At 41.8% G+C, this 24,397-nt stretch overlaps 1 protein-coding gene across 3 annotated transcripts in view; it reads right to left on the bottom strand.

The window, feature by feature from the left end:
- Positions 1-24,397, bottom strand: part of srbd1 (S1 RNA binding domain 1) — a 46,497-nt gene that overhangs the window by 13,096 nt on the left and 9,004 nt on the right. For all 3 annotated transcript variants that reach the window (XM_056435425.1, XM_056435426.1, XM_056435428.1), the window contains 6 exons: positions 24,086-24,193; positions 23,699-23,856; positions 22,741-22,831; positions 22,386-22,493; positions 10,053-10,144; positions 7,381-7,463 (listed from right to left, as the gene is read on the bottom strand). In XM_056435425.1, the coding sequence (XP_056291400.1) occupies positions 7,381-7,463; positions 10,053-10,144; positions 22,386-22,493; positions 22,741-22,831; positions 23,699-23,856; positions 24,086-24,193 (640 nt within the window). The remainder of the gene's footprint in view (positions 1-7,380; positions 7,464-10,052; positions 10,145-22,385; positions 22,494-22,740; positions 22,832-23,698; positions 23,857-24,085; positions 24,194-24,397) is intronic.

The following is a 24,397-nucleotide window of genomic DNA, read 5'->3' as shown; positions in this document are numbered from 1 at the left end:
GTAACTGTAACTAAAAATGTGTTCTTATTTCATCCCAGTTAAAACAACAATGTTCAATCACAATCCTCACTCATTTGAAAACCGGTTTTCTGAATCATTATTTAAATGGAAACCTGACTTACCACATATTTTTATTATCGTGTGTTAATGTTTAACAGCGAATAATTCCCATCCCTTTGTTCACTTGTGCAGACTCATTTACTCATATTTCTGTATATTTATACAGTTTTTAAGCTATTGTCATAAACTGTGCCCTACTGTATAAATAGTTATGCTTGTGTGTGTTGCTTGCTAATGACTCTCTGATGATTTGCTAAAAGACAAAAAGAGTTGGGGATTTATTTTTTGTGAAATACAGCTAGAGTGCATTACTGTACAAACTAACTGTACAGTAATGCACTCTTAAATCTAAACTTATTCTAAAGCCCTTTTAAATGCTATTTATTGCCAAGAGGGGGAAACGGTACAGTGTGACAGCACTAATCTCAGTGAGCTGAGCCATAAGTCACATGAACAATGCCATGTATCATAAATTCACATTGGCACGTCTGGTGAAGAAACTGGCCTTTCATACTTCACTTCAACCACTAAGACCAAGGCTAGATTTAAAATAAATGTTATTGCTGGCCTGCTCAAGAACAGTACAATGCTGGTATTACCCAAAGTGAATACTGTGAACAGGCTCAGTACCAACAGCTACCTGGTCTAAGAAATAAGACACACTGGTCACCGACTCATCCCACAGATCAAAATGCATCGCCTCGCATGAAAATATAAAAAAGCAGCGCATACCCACTCAAACAAGGAAGAAAGAAAGACAAGTCTTATTAAAGGTGTAAAGTAAACCAGAACAATCAGGCAAACGCACAGGCAAAGATTTAGAGAGTGTTTCTGGCAGCAGCGGTGATTTAATGTGCCAGAGTTTGAATGGAAGAGAGCAGCTGCTACAGAAAATGAGCATGTTTTGCTCTATTAAACATACATTCACACAATCCAGTATGTATGTGTGTGTTGTGTGTGGGTGTGTCCCGACAGCAGAGGCCCTTGTGGTGCTCTACTCGGTTTACAGTGGCACTAACTGCCCAAATGGAGCATGTCGTCCAGTGTATCTTTCCATCTACCTCTCAATCTATGTATCGCTCATTAATCTCACTTAGAGGTTGTCAGGAATCATAATTTAGCATAATCTAAGCCGTGCCAGTGCAGTGTTTGTGTGGAGCGTTGATCTTTCCAGGGGACTATGAACTCCACCTACTCATCACTTCACTTACAGCTTCCTCTCAAATGTCTTTGTTTAACCACGTTACTTTTCTATCTCTGTGGTACTATCTGACTACTCCAGTCAAATCGTATTCTTAGCATATAGATCAGGACTTCGGTTTGCTGTGTGGGGGAAGGTGTGATGGAGAGATAGATTTAGAGAAATTAGCAAGAAAGCTTTTTACAAGAGACATTTCCAGACAAACATTATATCTATATATATATATATGATCAAATGTGTCCCCAATTACAAGCACATCTTGCAACCTTATGGCGAGACCTTCACAAACTCTTATTCTGTCCATGCCATGGATACACGTCCATCCATTTAGAAAACCACCTCCATTCCCTCAATCCCAACACCCGAGCCCCCAAACCTCAAAATCATCCACAGCCAATAGGATCTTTACACTAAGTGTGAAGGTCATGTTTAGATTGGCCGGAAACCAGCTGAAGCCAGCCAACCAGGACCCAAGAACAAAGTGCTTCTGTCTGCACCTCGAGTACTTGAATGCTGCCGAGTTACCGCATGTCAATCTGAGAGAGATAGTGAAAAAGAGTCGACAGAAATTCAGAGAAAACCAAAACAAGAAGCGTTTACATTTTATCTTCTCTGATACGGAATATAAAGAGGAAAAAAGGAAGGTGAGGCAACTCCTCAAGAGTTGAGGTGTTGACTGACAATGATGGCGGAGGTGTCTCGGACTGTCGGCAGACTGAAATACCGTTTATGATGCTCCAACTATAAACTTGGCAACTGGAAACATGCTGGAGCCAGAATGGCTGCACGTACCAAGAGCCCGAGGGCAGTGCATGATGGAAGGATAACTGTGAGATGATGGTATGACTTTGGGATCAAATGGCATTCAGCCTGGGACATGAGGAAGGGTATTCTCCTGTATTGCAAATTAGACTTGTATTCATATTTCCATTATTTGGATGTGTGTGTGTGTGTGTGGGGGGGGGGTTTGCCAACCAGTCCGCATTCACAGCTTTGTCGTTCTACATACTCATGTCACCGTTCTGTTGCTCGTCTATAGCCTACAGTTTGCTTTTCACTTCTTCTGATTGCATGTCTGGTTAAAATAAAATATTTGTTTTAGACTAAAGGACCAACAAGTGGAGACATTTGGAGAAGAAAGACATTGAAAGGTCTTTGACTCCTAAAATAAAAAAATACAAGTATTATGAGTATTAGTATAGAGCATTTGAAGTATTGTGTCCAAATGTTTGCCCTCTTGTGCTCGTGTACAACAATGCTGTGAACCTGTCACTTCCCATCTACCACAATTGGATAATTATGCACCAACTAACAAGGTGCCGGAGGTTATCTGAAGGTCATGCACATCTTGACTGACAGCTTTATAAGGCTACTGAGAACTCCGTCATACTGCATACTATTCCCATCAGGTAGGCGTGGCTAACAGTCTTTGTGTGTGTGTGCGTGTCTGAATGTGTGCATAGTTAAATGGTTAAACACCAGTCGTAAATCAGCAGCTGAAAGTGATATGACAGCAAGGATATGGCTTTATGGTTTTCCAACACCTTTCATGAATGCCTAATGGCTATTTCTCTACTTCCTGCAAAACAGTCATGCAACCACACACATTACCTGAGGGACTGCAAAACAGAGCATGAGAAAATCGAAACAGGAGAAGTTTCCAGACAGCACAGGGATCAACTTTCCCAGTAGGGTGATCAGCTGATTGCAGGTCATCATTCTACACACCCAAAAACACATTTTGACCTTCTTTTCCCACCGTATAATCGGACTGATCTTAATTTAGCCTTAAAGTTGTCTGATGTTTGTGTGTTTTACCCATCAAGCACTGGTTTAATTCCCTTCCATATAACGGATAAAAAAAACTAGAGATGCACCAATCCATCTTTTACAGATAACAAAAGCAATACCAGTGCTATGGGCATCGCCCCATACTGAGAACCAATCAAATACTAGTAGTTGTATGTGAGTGACTGGGATCATTCAAGAAACATTATTCATGAAGAAAAATTGTACAGCATCAACTTGGTAAACAAATCTTAAATTGTTCTTATTGCATCTATAAATTGGTAAAAACTTAGTCAGGAATACAAAGTAGAGAAACGTAGAATGTAATTGAATAGCTCGGCTCCATTGTCACAGATACCTGATACAGCTATTTGAGTCAGATATCTAATATCAGTTATTGGTGCATGCTTACTGACAACTTTAATATTGGACAGTACTGATAATATTAAAGATTTACTCAACACCGAAACAAGAACATCTTAACTCATTATAAACGGTTCAGCGCTAGAATAAGTAGCCTGAAATGACAAAAGCTAGTAAAATGTTTTTTTAATATAAATTGTTGAATCTGTGGAGAATTGGCATGAGCCTGTTTAAAACTATTATATTAGTAAAGACACACGTGTGACTCGTCGTCACACCACCTCACTAAACACATGTTGTGACAGACCTTCTGCAAGGGAAGTTATTAAAATAGTAGCAGCTAATGTTTTGGCAACTTATGCCACTGATCAAGTCTTTTAACGGCAAGTGTCGTTGTTCTCATGCCTCAAAACACAAAGATAGGAACAATCAATCACTGTCAACCCTCCATGGCTCCCCTTCCTTCTCTCAGCCCTGTTTGCTCCTGTCTCCCTGTAGGCACTCGCATTCAAGGGTGAGAGATTGCATGCTCAAACACACACACATTTGCAGCTCAGAAATGCCAAAAGATCTTCTTTTTAGCTGAAAAAAGAATCAACACTTGAGCAACACAATAAATGTTCTACGAGAGAGAGAGAGAGAGAGAGAGAGAGAGAGAGCATGGCATAGGAAAGGCAGGCAAAGGACTGGGAGCCAGTGGGACAAGCGGTGGAAATTCTATCAAAAAGATGAATAATGGAGCCAGGGAAGGAGATCGGCCGAGAGAGGTGAGGAGAAGAGTGACAGTTTCTTTAATATCCGGCTGGTGGGCGATGTTTTCTTACACAGCAGTGTGTGTCTGAGTGTGTATTTTCCAGTCGCAGTTAGTTTCACAGCCGTGGGGATCACCCAGCTGTCAACAGACCACAGCAACATAAAGAGCTGATTGACAGACGGAGGAGCTGTCCAAAGGCCACACCCACACAGTGTCTAATTGTAAAGAACACAAGATTCCTGAAATGTTTTTCTCTGGAAGTGTTCTGAAACACAAACGTCATTTATCGCAAAAATATATCGGAATGCATACATACACACACACACACACACACGTATCTATAAATACTCTATATGATACTGCCATTCAAACAGACGTGCATCTGGCAGGCTCAGTACAGTCTCCAGAAAAGCCCGGCCGCCAGAGGTACTGTAGTGAAAACAGGGTTCCCACACCAATAGTTACGTCCAATCTGATTTTAATGGGCCTCACTTTTTTTGCCCTCAGCTCATTTCCTCCTTTCTCTCAGAGCTGTCAGTCACTGGGTCAGCAGAGGGAGCGAGAAAGAGAGAGCATGCTGTGCCAGCTGTCTAGAGTTACATCTGCCCTTTTGCTGTTAGGGTCTAATGGCAATAAACTCTCAGAAAGCTCAAAATGCCATGAATCACACAAAGAACATGCAAGAAAACGCACATATGCATGAGTGCACTTTTTTCACACTCATTTCCCCACAGACACATACACCAGAATCAGAAACATGTCGTTGCTACGTGTGTTAAGACACATGAAGAATTTGACTTGGTGGCTGGTGTGTACATCAGACAGACAAACAAACCAACAACAATCAACAGTCAACATAGTGCAAGAATTTAAACATTGAATGTGCAAGCACATAGACACACACTTAACCCTATAGACTTTGAAAAGGGGATGGGGAGAATAGTGTGTGTGTGAGTGTGAGCTGACGCGCAGGTCAAAGCGATGTCCCATCTCATATCTGTCAGCACCCAGAGTTTATTTACCCGGTTATATTATCATTTGTTGACCTAGTCACATGATCTGAGAGCAGGAGGTGCAGAACCCCAGGCACCCCAGAGAGCCCAGTCAGGACGTGATGAGAGACACGGGCCTGAGCCCTGACACACTCAGTCACACATACATAAGCACTTGCACAATATAACCTTCTCCTTTCTCTTTTAAATATCCATGTTGCCCTCATCCTCAAACCCCCCCATTATTCTGTATACCCGTTGTCACTCTTTGCGGCCTTTTTGTTGTTGTAACCCCGTCCCCCTCCTCCTCTCATCTGAAGTGGTCGTCAATGGGGATTCTTCCTCAACAATGTTTGATTATTGTTCTTGTTAACACTGCAATTGGGGCTCTGTCTGCCAACACCAACAACTGATGATACTTTTACGTGGCAAGAAAAAGAGTGTAAGTGACATTTTGACATTGACAAGTATAAATAAATCTTAACCAGGGCATCTATTAGCAAAAATATATGCAATACACAACTGGCTTAGTGTACAGGAGCATCCAGTCAGTACTCCTGATGTCTTCAGGCTTTAGCTCAATTCCATGGAAGACTTGATTTAACATTTCAAAACAATTAGTTTGTTAGTTGATCCATAAAACTATCAATTGAAAACTATTCATAGAAATTCATTTATTGTTAATTTTACTTTAAAAAATTCTAGGCTCTGAAATTGGAGTATTTACTGTTGTTTTAGATCATCATGAATCCTTTTACTATAATTTGACATTTTACTAATTAAATGATCAATTAAAAACATTTTATAACGTGTTGCAGCCCGTGCCTTTTTGTTTTGTTCCAATTTCCATTTTCTCATGAACCTTTTCCCCACACAACTTCTCGTAGACGGAGGAAAATACTACATTAGCAATAGCTGGCGTGAATAGTAGGCACACTGACCTAATGCCCGTCTTCCATTTCTCCTACACTATTACACGCACACATAGACAAGAAAATCAACATTGCGCTAACTGTGGCTTCATCTGCACACACACACTTGAGAGCATATACAGCACGAGCAAACACGTCACGCCTGATCTCCATTAATTTAATTAGCTGGCACTCTACACATCATCTGTTGACACAGACCGTGGCCAAGTTTATCTTCTTCCCCGTTTGCCTCTCCTCGCCACCTCTAACTTTTACTCATTTGTTCCGTCACGTCTTCAACCCATCACTCACATTCCCGTTATTATGCCTCAAGTCCAAATTATTTGCCTGAAAAACAAATGTTGCACCTGAACTCCTTACGAAGTCTAAATGGAAACGCAACAGCAGAACAGATCATACTTTATATACTGCTTAAAAAGATAAATACTAGCCCATACAACACAAATATACAAATCTGTTTTAGGGTTTTCAATATAATGCGCTTCAATTGCTTAAATGTTCTCCTCCCTTCTGTTCTTCTATGCCTTGTGTGAATGTTGGTTGTGTGTTGGTTTAAGTAAAATAAGTATGCTGCCATTTTGGTCAGGACCATACTGGTTAAATAAATAAAGAGAACATATTAAATACACGCCCAATCTTTGGATGTTTGCTGTCTTAACATGAACTACAGCAGACCATGTGTACAATAGTGGCTTACTGTTAAAACACACACGCACACACACGTTATGACTGCAAGAAAGCTGTTGAGTATCTCCCAATCCAACAAGCCTGCTGCGGGTTTAGTCCAATCAGATCGCAGCCTCACAATCCAATCAAGGACTCTGCTATTTCGCCTACTCCAGTGTAGGTCCCGCCTACATTCATTAACCTTTCACTGGAATCGAAAAATATTTGTGGTCATTGGATGGAAAAAAATACAATATCTCTCCCGGGATTAAGCAATGAAATTTGTCAACTTCACTGCAGCCCCCGCTGCTCCTTGATTACCACGGTGGGTTAAATGCAGAGAAGAATTCCCCCACTGAGGGACTAATGAAGGACTGATTGTTATCATTATTAACTGTTCGACTACTTTTTGGAAGTAGTTGATGACTACTAAAATGCAGAAGTTGTGAAGACCCTACCATGGAAGTGCACGTGCACACACACACACACACACACACACACACAAGCACCCCTTGGCCCTTTGCTTTAAAAGGTGTAACTCACAGCAGATGCTCCACTGCTCCAGGTCAAGACACTCACCCACAGGGGACATCTCAACGGCAAAAAAAATGAAAACACACTCACCTGGTATGTTCCAATGCCAATGTGTTTAGGATCAATCTTCACAAGCTCAGCCAGTGGATCTTGGACACGTCTTCCAATGGACACTGTCGAGAGGGAGGGAGAAAGGGAGGGAGAGGAAACGTGATTGTGTGTCTCATGAGAGACGATGGTTTGTGTTTTTCATGAGCTTGCTATCTGAATGAGTTATTAAATATGCAAATTCATATTATATTCTAATTACCGGATATGCAAATTGTCTGCATATTACGCTGCTGGCCTGAGGGCAGGCCAAACCTAATTGTCATTCTTCCAACCCCATAATAATAATTAAAGCTGGCTTTCGAATAGAGTCTTTGCACCTGTCATTATCCTTCCTGATAGATGCTGGAGCCACGAACCTTTGGCAGCCCTCAGGAAACCAGACCTGTGCACGGTGGTGCGCACAACTAAATGTAGCACACAACCAAAGACGCACGCCGTCTGTATCGACCAAAGTGGGATCGCTTTTAACAAATCCGTATGGCCTCAGCCGCTGCTGCACATAACGCCAAATGTCTTTTCTATGAATATGCTGGCAGGGCCCAGGGACAAGGAGAATAATTACAAACAACCTCACTCACATACACATGACCAGAACACATGACCTCACCCCCGAACTCACACCGGCACCGAGAGGGAGAGTAACACAACCAAATAACTGTTCATGTCCCTGTAAAAGACAAAGGAAGTGCCATCTCTAGGTTTGTCATTTTTCTTTAAATTGTCAGTCCTTTATTTAAGAAAACAATAAAAGAGCTCTTATAATGTAGAGATTGACAAAAATGTGTTACACAGAGACCCTTTTTAAGCTAGAACCGACCATATGATGAATATACAAATAACAGGAAACCGTTTGCCTGTCCCTCTTGTGATCCACCGTTTTATAAGCGTGAATGATGTCGTGTATATTTGAATTTCACTCGTCAGAGATGTAGTGTGCTGCATGTCAGAATTCAGATCTTTGAGGGGGAACGGACAGACAAAGAGAGAGAGAGCGGGATGGGATGTTTATGAGGGAGTATGTCTGGAATCAATGGGTCTCCTCTCTCCTCTTAGGCTGCTGCCTGAGATAATATTTAGACAGGGATGGAGTTCCAACCCTGGCCCTGTGCAGCGCACCACCAAAAGACTCCAAAACGCTTTCCATCTATTCTGTTTCTGACTCAATTTAATGGGGCTTTCTTGGCACGTACGTTTCAAGAACAATGTTGCCGAAGTATCATCATACAATTAGTCCACGTGTTTGGAAAGTATAGAATAACGCCAATGTAAACATTCACGCAATATTAACATTTATACATATTAATTGGACATACACAGTGTATCCCAAGCATGTGCGTGTTTCGTTGTGCGGCACACAACTTAATGAAAGTGTATGAGCCAAAATGTTGAGCGCATCACTCAGGAGAGAACGTGGCCTGCAGCAGGAGGACGGCGGTGATGTGGCGGCACTGTTCTCGTTCGGACTTTTGAGGAGCTGCAGCATGGACCGACTGTCACGCTGCAGCAGGCAGTGAAGGGAGGGACGGATGTCCAGGAAAATTCATCCATACGCTCAATTGATTTCACTCCGTGGCGACTCCTGGCTAATCTCTCACTCCCGTCTCAGATGATCAGAGGGCAGCTCAGACATGAGCTGAACACAAAAACAGATGGCTGAAATGTTGCCTGTCCCCACTAGATGTCCCTAGATCTCCCAACAACAGAAGTGACAGATGGAAGGTGCCTTCAACTCACAATTCCCTATATGCTATGTCACATGGCCACTCATATACACACACAGACGTAAACACGCTGTCGCCACATCCGACACCGCAGCCATCGTGTCTTGGCTCAGCGCCGCCTATTTTCATACCCATCCAAGTCGAACGCTGTAGATTTCTCATGGCTTTCATTAGGCGTAAAAAATATGAATCTCCACGGCTCTCAGTGCTGCTGACCACAGGAAGCTGGTGAGGAATAAGCCAGCCGCGTTTGATTTACGGCTTTTATAGAGGAAGTCTGCTGGAAGCATTTGTTCTCCAAAACTCTGTGCGATTCTTTTTATATTCGGCCGTGTTTTTCGATGATGTAGTACGTGCAGTGAGCGAGGGAGAGGTGGCAAGTGAGAGAAAGAGCGAGAGACGCACAGTAAAACAGGAGAGACATAGGAAACACACAGATCGTGTAACACAATGTTGTGTGGGAATGTTTTCTGAGAGCTGACCGCTCACATTATACACTAAATCGTGATTTGTTAGCATCTAAAGAAATAGTATCATTGGCAGTATTATAATCCTTTTGTGTTAGTGAGACATCCAATAGAAGAGTATATAATATGAAAAATGTATTCCCCTTCTGCCACAATATCTAAAACTAAAATATTATTCCAAACATTTGCTTATTCTTACAGTGGTACACAGGCAATTCACAATTGCTCACAAATTAGTTATCTTTAGGTTTTTGATTGCTGAACAACACAAATTGATGTGAATAATTCCCTTTTGACAGCTTAATCAATGATTGAAACAATTGTTAGTTGCAACCCTGTACACAGTGTCTTCCACAACATCAATAACAAGGCCCCATTAAAAGAACAGTCGAGGATATTACACATTTATTGAGTAAAACGTTTGATGCCCATCAGATGAAGGCAATTAAGTATGGCTGCTTACCTGCACTCCTATGGTTGGGGTCCATGTCTGGCATCTCTTTGATCGCCTCAGGACTCACACTGTAGATGGATGCCCCTGCCTCACTGGTTATACTGGGGGGGAAAAACATATATATAGAAAAATAGGGAATAAGAGGCAGGCAGGTGTGTGGGGTGAGAAAGAAAATAATACAGAGGGAGCCATAATAAAACATAGTGAGGAGTTATTACTGCTTGAAATACATAACGGTAAGGCATAATGGTCGGAAAATCCCCACCGCTCTGCACCTTAAATAATGCAGCTGACAACTTATCAAACTGGCTAATCGTTCGACTTCCTGTGTAGCCAACGCTTGACCATCATTACTGACATCATGGCCAAAATAGCATCACCAGTAGTAGTCCTGCCAAGCATTAAATGCACAATTACAATCTTTCAAATGCAGGAATTGAACTGAAAGCAGGGTAAAGAACCACACGCATCCCGATTCGATGTACTCAGTATGTAACGATGAAACAGATTCAGAATAGGTCAATTCGTTTGTCGGGTAAGTGATTGGGATGATTATCCCCACTTAATAATATAGAGCCCACTTTGGGTAAATATTGATTCTCAAACACCTATTTTTATGTATGACCACCTTTGCACATTGAACCGACCGCCACTTAAATAACAGACGGTGTGAGCTGATGTTGAAGTTGAGAGCTTTGAGGTCAATCCCAATCCATGTGACACTACTGCCATCTAGAGGTCAGTGGGATGTACTGCTACGTGTCCATCTCTTTTGAACATAACCACTAAAAGAAAACAGGCCACAAATGTGTGTGTGTTTCTGTAGACGCCAACTGCCGTCACTGAGATCATCAAAGTGGAACAAGGACATTTATTTGAGGCACTGTACATCCTTCTTCTAGCGGACATATCTTCAGAGAAGGGGCCGGATTTCAGTGGAATATTTCGGTGAAAAGAGACGTTTCCGTCAGAGCTTTTATTTGATGCAGTGAAATGGTGAATTAGGGTTCAGACCTATTAAATACCATTTTTGGTACTGCTTAGTTTTTTTCTACATTTCATGTCATACAATTCAGTCATTTGGATATGATTATGTAAAGGGCGTATTGCACAAGATTCGAGGACGACTTAACAAAAACAACCGTAGTCACATTTTGAATTGCAACGATTCACTAAATTGAGATGGAATTGAGCTGAAGTTTTTGTATTAATTACATTTTTATATGAAAATAAACCATTTCTACAGGGCAATATTGGGTTTGTATGGCAACAAATTATACCATCTCCCACGTTAATGTATTCAGTCTAAAGTAGGCCGCTTATCATCCATCACCATACAGACAGAATGGTGGTACAACAAAGCCACCGATACCCGTGTTGATGCTACCGACATACAACTGAAGCTGTCATGTTGTTTAGTACTTCTATTCTCCCGACTGGATGGAGAGGGGGGGGATGACTCGAAGAAGAAAGGGGGGCTTTTTTCCTCAGGGCTGACCAATATGAGGGGTCAGCACCACCCCTATGTCCACAACTCAGAATGAGGCTTTCTGTAACACACACACACACTCCCAGAGGCCTGGACCTTGCCACAACAACCTTGCCAATTATAAGTATCTTGTTAATGAGGAGTGGCAGAGGCCTTCTGATGGGACTCACATTTAAATGAACTTGTCCTCACTCCCAGTCCATCCTCCCCCCCCCCCCAATTTCTTTCCCATCCTCTATTCATCCCTTCCTTCGCCTCACTGTTCTTTTTTGTCAGCTCCTTATCCATCGTGCTGACAGCTGACATATCGCCATGGTGACACAGCTAACGAGCACTGGCACATGACCTTCAAGGAGGTCAGAGTAGAGCTGGTCATTAACCTGACACTCTGTGTCTGTGTGTGTGTGTGTGTGTGTGTGTGGGGGGGGACAAAGACACAAAGGCACAAATAATTTATGCCGAGTAAAACACAGAAGATGATATGAATATAATTCTAAAGTATTCATTATTCCCAAATCTCTCTCTCTCTTTAAACATAGCATAAAGACCGACATGGCTCACAATTATACAACATGGAAATAAACTGGAACCACCACGACCCTTCCTCTCGGTCCTCATTCAGAGAGTAGGACAATGGAGGTCAAGTGAAAGAGCGGCAGCTTCTCAGCCGGTTTTGTTTGAGACGAAATGAGGAAACAAAAAGGTTTTTTTAAAGTGAAAAGTTATAGATAAGAATAGAGATGAATAGAAGACAAGAGGGTATGGAGAAGAAAGGGAGGCCACCAGCCCCTATCATGTCCAACTTAATTAATGCTGCCGCTGGGGCAGCTGGGTAACAGCACTGTCATGGATACAGCTCTGAGCCCTCACCGCCATCGCGTCCATGGCTGTCGCCATAGTGAGGGCATCATCCTGGCAGCCAGCAGAAGGTTGTCTGCACCACAGCTCTTTGGCCTAAGTGGATGGATGGTCGAAGCACGCACACACACACACACACACCGTCACTCTGAGACACAAAGTCAAAGATCGCCTCTTGGTGTAAAGCGATGACTTGGTGGCCCTGTAGGGTTATCATTTATTGACACTCTTTTCTCAGTCATACACACACACAGACACAGGCCTGCCTTCTGCCCCGTCCTGGGGCAAAGTCACCAACTGGCTCCCTTATCTGTTCCCGTACTGGTCGTCTTTAAAACAAGCCCTTGGGCATGACGCACAAACACACATCATGACTGGCCCCCTGCTGCCCCTCAAGAAACCTGACATTGGAAGAGATGGATACACACTTTGATACCTCGTTACATCCTTCTGGCTTACACAGCCCAAATCTAAATTAAAAACAGCTCATCAGATCAGTCAGAAAAGAAAAGGGGAAATAATATCGACTAATTTGATACACGGGACAAAAGGTTTGAGGGTGGAAAAAATAACCAAAGATTGAATTTTTGGATGCAGAGAATATGTGAATGTGTCCTTGAAGTAACTCCATTAAAACTGACTGATGTTGGACTGTAGATGTTTTTAAAAACATTCACTACCATTTCATTGTCAGGAATCTATTATGTGATAGTTAATAGTCACTTATTGTATACTTCAGATCATCTTCCCCAAATACAGCTCCAGGTCATGCTTTTGAATGAAAGTTGCTGGATACTCAGAAATAATGTGCAAAAAAAAGTTGGCTGACAAATTCTGGTTTAAAAAAAAAACTATGTAATGTGTTATTGATACACATCTATAATACAGAACAATACATAACCTTCCCTCATTTATCTGATAATACCTCAGATATCTGGGGGGGAAAAGGGTAACGTTTTTTTTTAGATTTATTATTAAAATGTCTAAGAAGGGCTTCTAAAAAAATACAAAGAAACTAGTGTGAGAACTCTACATGAGCCAAACACAACGCAAAAGTTATAATGGTTAGTTACCTGATCAATCAAATCAAACTTAGTGTGCCATCAGATGATAAATGGTATCTATAAGTAACCATGACGGCATCAAGGAGCTCGATGTGGATTCATAGCAATCTACCAGTTTCAACCTGGTTCCACTGGTATATGCTTCAACATTCAAGACGCTTCCAACTCGGACACTTGAGGGAACACAAACCTACGTAGTTTCATGGTATTCTGGCTCGGTCCGTCACTTTTTTTGTCCACAACTCAAGTTTGTGTTCAAGATGCTTGGATTGGCCTCATTTCACTGCCTTCGAAGGAGCTGTGATGTCACGTATTAGCAGTCCAAAATACATTCATACGAAAAAGACGCACACACATAAGTTTCTCTGTCCCGGCTGCTCAAACAGCTTGGGTCCATTGTTCAGTCAGCTGCAAAGCTTGACCTCAGGGAGACACGTTGAGGGAAGCACCATCTCTCTCTCTCTCTCTCTCTTCTTCTCTCACTCACACACGTCGGGTCTGAAGACGATGACATTTTTCACAGAGAAAAGCGTTCAAATGGCAGGTGTCAGGGGCCGTCAGTCTCCAGCACGGCGCTAGAAGGCAGGCGGGCGCACACACACACACACACACATAAACTCCAACTGCCAGTGTGAGGCACATCTGAAAAGAGCAAAGCCTCACAGACACTCATGTCAATCTGGTAGCAGCAAAGGCCTGCACTTGTGTCACGCACATATGCAAACACACACAAACACACAGAGAGTCATCACACATGTTTGTCACACGTAGGACCATCGCAGGGAACACTGAGACCCTCGGGGAGGACAGCACGGAGAGCGGGTGGAAGAAGAAGGGACAGAGGCTGACCACCAGTGAGGCATGGTGGGAGATGAGGGGGAGCTGTGGGTGAGGCTGGCAGATATTCACTGTCCACCACCTGCGAATGCCAAAGGTCCTCAGCCCGACACTTCTTTTCTAGTGACGAACTACACACACACTGCAAGAAACGTTGTTTCATCGTCGGATCATCTGCTGTAAATTAAAAGGTGTAAGCCAACACCTTGAGGGTCGAAGGATACAGGGTGTCATATGCTGTACAGATTGTAAAACCTCTCAAAGCAAAGTTGAGATTTGTGCTTTATTAAACCTGAAAATATATATGAGACGTAACTATTTCCATTCATTTCAACCTGCTCTCAGAGGTCTGGAAGCAAGAAAATATTTCTTTTAATGGCGAGAAATAAAGAAGTAAAGAATTAGAGAAGGAAGAAAAAAGAAAAGTCACTAAGGAAAGTATAGAGGGAGGACACAGATCCATCGTAGTGTCTCTCCTTCCTCCCTTTTACGCACCAATCGGACAACGTTCAGTCCAAAGATGGGCAGAAGAAAGCATTTCAGTTTTCTGGGAGCAACAACTCGAAGCATTTCTGCCTTCCTCTTTCCATCCTCTATTAATTCAAAGGCAAAACCTCTTCTTCAAATACCCATGAGTTAAATTTCCTCCTCTGAAATGAAGACACACCCCACAGCCAGACTGAGGCCTTTCCATGCCTCCAAAATCCATCCGTCCCCCGACTCTCCCTTCTATCCTACTGTCGAATTTTGGATTTCGGCCTCGGAGCCTGGATCCCACTCAGTCATCGCTGGTCCTGCCACTGCATGTTCATCACTCGCTCAGCCCGGCCCCGGGAGCATGCCTGGCCATCGGACATGACAGGGGATACACACACACAGTCATAAATACAGTCTGCACCACTGTCCTACAGGTCCATCAGCTCGCCAGTAATAATGATCTCACCCCAATAGGAGGGAGCTGGAGGGCGAGACGGTCAAGGTCTCGCCCTCCAGATAATCAGCCATGTTTGTGTGTCAGTGCCGGTGTACACCGGCGGCTATTTGAGTATCTTTCCTCCTGCTCTTTGACAACTTTAAGTATGAACCAATTACTGCTCCTCGGAGGAGAGACGGCCTTCTACTCTTATTTTACGCTACAGAGTACAACTTCAGGCAAAGTCATAGCGAAACAAGCCACAAATATACTGTATAACTCACATAATCAGGCAACAACAAAAAAAGGTTCTTCATGACAACAAATTATACCAGACTGAGTAGCTTTATGTAGTTAATTTAAAATGTGGACAAATTCATATGACAAGTTTCATTGTAATTAATTAATGACGAAATGAATTAACTGCAAACAGGGATGTCGACCCTCAAGGATGTTTATGAAAAAGAGTAAGCGGGTCGGTCATCTCAGTGCCTCCAGGACTGACAGAGAAAGTGGTCAAGAAATTGGATGTCGTTTGTGTTTGCCTTTCGCTGTGGTTTGTGTGTGTGTGTGTGTGTCTATCATCACCATTGCCCAAAGACCTCCCTAACCTTACCCCACATAATCTTGCCCTCTGATATCAACATCTGCTTACTGCAGCCAAACACTGTCAACTTCTCATCCTTCATTCAGCCCCACACACTCATATTAAAATATTCAAATGTGTGAGAGTTCAATCACAAATACAAGTTAAGTTCAGTTGAAGCTAAGTAGCCACACCACATGCCTCATACAAACATAAATATGACGACAGTGACACTGAAGTCAGTAAGTCATGTTGAACATAAGAACCAGCTTCAACCATTAACCCACAAACACCTGTTCAAAGCATCTTGCTCAGTAGTGAAAGAGGTTTTGTATTCAATCCATGTTGCAACTAGAAAAAACAAACGGTTCTCTTCTTTAGAGATATGCAAACACTTGACATCAAGAGCCGGTTTGCCGAGTACAGAAGTTGACAAAGGCCGTCGCCAGCTTTGAACACAGTTTGTATAACTTTGAAAAAGGTTTGGCGGCCGGCGCTTAATGTGAACCCAACCCATCTCAGGGATGTTGTCTGTGGTGAGACTTAAGATGCCAGTAAAGAAATGGGAGCCAATGACAATATGTTAGATCTTCTCAAAAGTACACAAGGTTCAACTTGAGTGTTGATAGATCGAGGCTCAAAGTGGCATGTTTGTGTACCAATCAGCTACGCTGAGTACGCTCACAAAAATCCGGAAACGTGAGCCGACGGCACGTCAGCAAGCAAAATACTGCAAACCACACACACACACACACAGTCTGTACAGTGTTGACAACTTGACACAAAGCCTGCGTGCTCCAGCAGTCGGTGCTCAACAACAGTGGGCGCTGTGCTCGCCATGAGCAGTAGACAATAACTGGAAAGGGCACCTAGTTATCACACATTCATTCACATGCAGGTTATAAACCACCTACAACAACACATTATTTAAATCAGAAAAGTGGCGTTTGTTAACTCAACTAATGTCACACGCTAACATCCAGCAGGAGGTCTTTAAGTGATTGGCACACAGTTGTATGGCAAACAACCTGATGTGCTTCCAGTGGGGTCCTTCACAGGCACAGGACTGCTCAATAATACCTCATGCTGTTTAATGTCCGGCAATGTTCAAGCTTAGTCATGTTATGTCACTTGGTTTTGCATCTAATAGGGCGATAAGGGCCAAATCTGGTCATGTATTCATCACTTAGCAAAGACGACAGTAAAAGGTGATGCAGTACTACATTATTAGATCATATGATCCAGTTGAAAATCGGCCGGTTCATGCTGTGGATACACCGTTGTACCCACCCAGATAAATGATAAGATAATATATCATTTATTTATGTCTTCATTTTCAACAGCATCTCAGTTTTAATAAAATCACCAATTGGAGCAAATGTATTATCATATTTTTTTCAAAGAAATGTTTAGAACAACAAAAATGACGACAGCTGTAAATTATCGATGGAAGAATTAACCAATTAGGTCAACAGAAAGTTCATCGTCAACAATTAAAATAATCCTTTGATTAAAAATACATTGCCTAGCAATAGTGTTAACCCCCTTGGTGTTATCCATATTTTTGTTGCATTAAAACCTAGAATTTAAATGAGTTTTAAATGGAATATTATTTTAACCTAATCATGACCTGTACATATCCAGAACGTTGTCCCTGATCTGTTGTCGAAATTCTTGGTGTTCATGTCAGCTAAATAATTATATATACCGTATTTTTTGCACTATAGGGCGCACTAGATTATAAGGCGCACTGTCAATGAATGGTCTATTTTCGATCTTTTTTCATATATAAAGCGCACCGGACTATAAGGCGCATTAAGCGGAAAAAAAACAGTCAGATAAGTCAGTCGATCAAACTTTATTAAACGCGTTCACAATAATTCTCAACATTATTCAAACGTTAATGAGCGTATTCACAATAACTACCAACCTTATTCAGTTGTATTTTGGGATCCTTATACACACACTGTAATATTATGGTGAAGCACAGTATTGTAACGGACTGAGGAAATGTTATGTCCGGATGTAAGTGAACGTCTCACGAGCTGGTAGCTGTGAGGCGTGTCTGTGATTGGACAGCGAGTGATGTTGTTGTTGTGTGTTGTTGTGTTCCGCGGGTTCGGAGCAGAGCTATGACCCGGAGCAGACGTGAAGCTGGTTTTGAGGTTTCACAGCGGTTTGTTGTCGTTTTGGCGTAGGCTACGGCCAACAGTAGCTTGTTCTATGTTCCTTGAATAAACACCCTATAAGCCATCTACGTCTCGTAGCGTTCCTGACCCAGGGTCGCTACAGTATGTATTACTCCGCGACGCTCCTGGCTACGGTAGCCGTAATGCTGCAAGCGGTGCGGCTTTGTAGTTTACAAAGTCGTACTAAAACATTTTGATTTAGCGCCGTGAGCGCCTTGTACCACACAAAATCGCTTAGAGGTCAGTAAACAAAACCAGAATTGATCCATATATACGGCGCTTCGGATTATAAGGCGCACTGTCGTTTTTTGAGAAAATTAAAGGCTTTTAAGTGCGCCCTATAGTGCAAAAAATACGGTATATATTTTTTATTTTTATTTTTTATATTACTAATTTTTTTATAATTTAGTCATATTAAAAAATAAAAAGAGCTATGCTTTTTGAGATTTTGCACCATAAAGAAGTCAATGATGCAGATGATTAAATTTAATAAGATCTCACTTAAGAAAAACCATTAAGAGGTTTTTTGGTTGGCAATTATAAATATACAGGACTGTCTCAGAAAATTAGAATATTGTGATAAAGTTCTTTATTTTCTGTAATGCAATTAAAAAAACAAAAATGTCATGCATTCTGGATTCATTACAAATCAACTGAAATATTGCAAGCCTTTTATTCTTTTAATATTGCTGATTATGGCTTACAGCTTAAGAAAACTCTAAAATCCTATCTCATAAAATTTTAATATTTCCTCAGACCAAGTAAAAAAAAAGATTTATAACAGCTGAGTGTTTGTCAAGGCTCAGGAAACCCTTGCAGGTGTTTCGAGTTAATTAGACAATTCAAGTGATTTGTTTAATACCCTACTAGTATACTTTTTCATGATATTCTAATATTTAGAGATAGGATATTTGAGTTTTCTTAAGCTGTAAGCCATAATCAGCAATATTAAAAGAATAAAAGGCTTGCAATATTTCAGTTGATTTGTAATGAATCCAGAATGCATGACATTTTTGTTTTTTTAATTGCATTACAGAAAATAAAGAACTTCATCACAATATTCTAATTTTCTGAGACAGTCCTGTATATATATATACATATACAATATATATTATAATTATAATTGCTTGCACACGCACCAAACCAGTTTACATCAAAAACAATAAAATAAAAAAGAACATATGCTAAATTAATTTTTGACAATTAGCCCAAGTGTAGAAAACAAACCTTAATATCCGTCCATGTCTTTGTTTTGCTACTTTAAACAAAGACATGGACGGATATTAAGTATTTGAAAATCATCTGCGATGCCTAATGTGTTTATGGCATGGAGAGAGATAAATGGACACACACTAGCTGGCCCTCCATACACATTCACACCTAAATGACACAACTTAACACATACACACCAATCTGTGTCCTTGTTCTGCCGTCTTTAGAAAAGGCCACGCTTCTAAAAAATATGGAAGCGGTGAGTCAGTGAGTCAACTCGAACAGGACTAAGGCACTGAAAACTGCGTACACACAAACACATGGAAAACATACAAGTATGGGTGTCCCGCAGGCTGCCATTTCTGGCTGTCATTCCAGCTGAGCACTGAGGCAGAAGGACAGAGCGAGAGAGCGAGACAGGCGGGTGGGGAAGAAAGGGTGGAGAAGGTTGGGGGGTGGTGACACAATGAAGGCTCACTGGGAGACATGAAGCAGATGGTGCAAATGAGGCTGAGGTCTTTAATGAAATGCTGCACTGTCGAGGGGAGAGGAGCTCCAACCGAACTTCTGCCAAGACAACTGGCAATGTCTTATTTAAATGGCTGATTCCACCAAAAAATCTAAACTGTTTTATTTTTATTAACACAAAGACAAAACATAATTACTCTCTATTTTCACATTCCTGTGGATAGTTGTTTTTGAGCTATAAAACTGACCACTGCCGATTTTTAGTGGCTGAGGACGACACAGAAAGAGAGAGAGAGAGAGAGCGAGGGGGGGGGGGGGACAAGGGATGATAAAGTGGAGAGAACGAGTTTGTAAATACATCGAAGCAGACAGGACAGTTAAGCTCAGGACTGGTGTGCCTGTGCAGCGAAAGGTCGCTGTATGTGCTCACGACTGAACCAGCTTCCTTATTCCTGGGCTGACTGAAAGACTTCCTCCGTACACCTGTCGGTCAAAGCCCGGTTGAACCTCCTCGGCTTTAAGGTCAGTCGACAAGCCCTCGTACATGTAGCAACACAAAGAATCACGACATGTACCAGAAACTGGGTCAATTAACTGCACCCGGGACATTCGCAGCAAGTGCCAAGACCCCTTGCTGTTTCTGATGCTACGTTGCTAGCCTCCGTCATTGCCATCATCTTTGTTGCCGTGGTAATGAGGTTTCTCTAATGGCAGGTCAGGGTCAGCCAGCAGGGGAGTAAGTCCCTCATAGTTAGCAACAACAGTCAGTGCCCTCCCATCGTCATCCATCAAGGGAGGTTTGTCTGAACATTTAAACATATGACAGTAACTGTGACCCAGATATTTTAAGAAGTCTTAAATAAAAGGAAATAAAAACATATTACAAATGTTATCGGCAGCACGGACATGTGGCAACACATCCCAAATGTCAATAAACCCACCCCAGAGACATTTCTGTTTGTCTAGTAAACAACATAATAATAGTTGGAGTGAAAGCTCCATTTTGTTTATGAAATTATTGATCATTTAAGTTATACATTTGTCCTGAAAACCAATGAAAAATCTATATTACTTGTTTAAAACTTTCTTTGAAGGAAAATATGAATGAATATTGTATCATCTTGAAACATTTAAATGAATCAGAGTTATGGATAGACCAGTATTTGGACTTTTCAGAAATGCTTGTTCTAAATAGTGTGCTTTTTAAATATGCTGCAGAGGACAGATGATGAAAACGAAGACAGTGGCGAAGTAGGATGGAGGGAGCAGAGAGGGGGAGTGACCATAGGAAGGAGACGAGGGCAGAGAATAATAGTCTATGTTTTCATTTTGATACAGACGCACACAGATTTAACATCTATGTTCCTGAGGCAAAGAAACCAAAGTGAGGCATAACACCAGACGACTCCAGGGCATAACAACAACCATACTTTTGGCTAATGTCAGAATAATGTCTCTCTGCTCTTCCAAAGTTCATGCACTTGCAAAAGCCTTTATTCTATAAACCTTACCAAGGCAAAGGCAGAGCACTTACACATGTGTTACGTGCTGCAAAAATATAGTTCATGATATCAGGTGATGTGGGACAGTCAGCCGGCGCCACATCAAACACAAGTACAACATTCTCACGCGTTGGGAACTGCACGAATGCCATTAGCCCCAGTAAAAGAAGGAATAAGAGAGACATTATATCAAGATGTTAGATATTGCTGCTGTGGAGGTTGCCCGAAGGAAAAGAACATCCGTCGTGAAAATAATCAAGGGGAAGTTAACTTAATAAACGCCTCACTTTGACTGTTTCTGTTCTTCCAAATAGACAGAAAATGGAACTTAAAGAGAAAAAGAATGTGGGCTATTACACCAAAGGTATGAGCTCTGAGGTGTGTGTGTGCGTCTGTGTATGAACTCAAAGATACTGACAAAGCTCCACTATGCAGACACACACACTTCAACGCACAGCTCAGAATCATTCTAGGCTGTGCTCCCAACGCTAACCTCAAGTCAACAAACACACATGGAACTCAGCAGAGAGGGAGAAAGAGACGCAGCGAGGAGAGAGCCAGTGGTTATTATGCTTGGAACCAGGTTCTGTGCGGTTGTATTCTGAAGTGCGGACCGGGCCTGGTTACGGACACAATGTGCACCGCAAAACGTCTCTTTAATTGGACCGAAGTGAAACGAAGTCCAGATGGCTTTAATAGACGATATGCTCTTGAGGGACACATTCCAATTTGTCTCTCTCTCCATCTGCGTACGGCTCTCTCGCCCAGACACATTTTCCTCCTCCGAACCTTTATTTTCACATCGTTAACTCTCTTTCTCCAAATCCCCTCCACACTGCTAACTTTCCCTTTTGCTGTGGCGCGACCATCATTCATCGTCATCATTCCAGACCTCACTCACACATCTTGGTGTCTTCACAATCATTACATACATCCCTCTTACTCTTTTATGATTTTTTTTTTTTACCAACAGCACTCAGAAATATATTTTCCAAACGGTTTGGAATATTTGAAAGTCTTGTACCTAATTATACAAAATGCAATGTGGAATATTAACAAATATCAACACCCAATAAATAATGTGTGAGACCTAAATTTAAAATGATGCCATAGAATTCAGCCCTCTGGACAGGAGGGTTCGTACCATAAATGTCCTACAGCCATTGGTTTTCTTTTCCGGGTAACTGGGGCCGGTTCTAGCATGCAGTGGAGGAAGCATCTTACCAGTAGGACACGTCCAGAGGGTGAAAACAGCGCCTCGAGATGAGGTCTGCGAAGACGGACTCGGTCTCACGGCACGCCGTACCGTTACCAATGACAACCTTGGAACAGCTAGTGTGGACGAGAGGACGAGCAGAAGGACAAAGAGCATTATAAAAGCAACCATAAAAATGCAGTTAGGTTTACGATTCTCTTTGCCCGTTTTTAATATTATGTTCATAGATACAACAGGAAACAGACATGAGTTATTACATGCAGAAAGGAAAACATTGATTAATACAATACATTAATGCTACTTTTTCTGACACTGTACTTAAACTCCACTTGAACAGCGACTTTAAGACACAAGCAGCACTACCTGTATTTCAGAATGAGGTGGCGCAGTTTCTCTGCTTCATTTTTCTGGCTTTGAGTATGAAGGTAGACAACATCAGTATGAAGAATCTGACCTGAGAGCAGGGAGATGAAGACGACACAACGTTGCTAATAAAGACTTTTGTTTACATTTGTCGATGTAATATCAGCTAATGTATTTGCACTGCATGTTGTCTAAAGAAGCAACAACGCCCAAAACAAATCTAAGGAACTCAACATCTTTCCTGTCCAAGCCGCTGCAAGTCCAGCACTTCCTCAGGAGTGCAGCTTTGACCAGAAGAGCTAGGAAACATCAAACCTGTGATCACACACCGCCGGGCCCGACACCCGATATACACCTGAGTCGGTCTGTTTTAAGTGCGTCAGCATTACTTGTGGCCACACCGTCAGTCACCCAGAGGGTGGGACCTACCCTCGCGCAGTGTGAAGCCACACCCACTGAGACCAAGCTGTGACATACAGTAGAGCACAGAAGACACGCATGCACATGTGCACGCTAACACATAATCTACTCACCAGGGTCATGCCAACTGGCACCTCGTCTACGACATGCACAAAAACACTAATATGTAGCCCATTAGCCATGAATCTGCAGCAGATAAATGATCTACTCTCTGAAGTTGTGACTACAGTAACAGAAAAATACTGTTGGTGAAATACAAGGGGACTATTCCTAAAATGTTAGCAATTTGTCTTAATGCTTATTGAATGCATCAACAACCAATAATATTATGAATAGAAGGGAATATCAATGAGTAGAGCTTAATTTGCTTATATTTTTAATACTTCTTTTGGATCAACATAGGATAAAACCACAATAGATCAGCATTGTCTCTCAGACAAAGCGGCCATCCTGTGACGAAAAGCACTATGATGTCCAAAGCTTTAAAAAGAAAACATTTCTAAAGTGTACTAAGGTAGTACACTATGTGGTCACTTACTAGTGGGGGAGAGAACTGCCAGCTTACAGCCATGTCTAAAGCCAGGGTCCACCCCGATGATGACACAGCCCCTTACTGGACACACCAACAGGCGCTGACGGATGTTTCGTACAAACATGGCGATCGACTCCTTCTCTGCTGCACTTGTCAGCTTGGTCCTGAAAGAGAGATACGGGGGACGATGGGTTGAGGAGCGGGGACAGATATGAACAAAAAGAATGGGGAAAGACGATTTAAGATGTAGAGGTGAGATGGAATAAATAAAGTGACAAAGGAGAAGGAAAGACGGAGAGGAATGGGGAAAGAGAGGGAACAAGGAACAGTGTAAATTAATAATTGGTTATCAAAGAAAAGAAAACCCTTACAGTGCACACACACTCTAAATACCTGTAACTCCTCGTGAAGAAAGGCAGAATAAGCCTTTTATAAGAGTCCTCTACAGCTCTCATGATGACTGCACGAAGCTCGTCTTTTGCAAACGTCCTCGGCTTCCACCTGCATTTAAACAATATATTTTCTGAGGACATATGTCAACAAATTCCTTCTCCAATTTTCACAATTTTATTTGTGTATACACGATAGCAAATGCCAAGTTTGTAAGTTATGGACATTTTTTCAACCTAAAATTCCAACGAATATCAAAAAGGTGATTACAACTAAATGATGCGGCAGTACAAATTTATAATCTCATGTATATTT

This window comes from Pseudoliparis swirei, chromosome 17, assembly GCF_029220125.1.
Source record: "Pseudoliparis swirei isolate HS2019 ecotype Mariana Trench chromosome 17, NWPU_hadal_v1, whole genome shotgun sequence".
Taxonomy (NCBI): domain Eukaryota; kingdom Metazoa; phylum Chordata; class Actinopteri; order Perciformes; family Liparidae; genus Pseudoliparis; species Pseudoliparis swirei.
The sequence above is the reverse complement of the archived record's forward strand: the minus strand, read 5'-3'. Positions and strand labels throughout refer to the sequence as shown.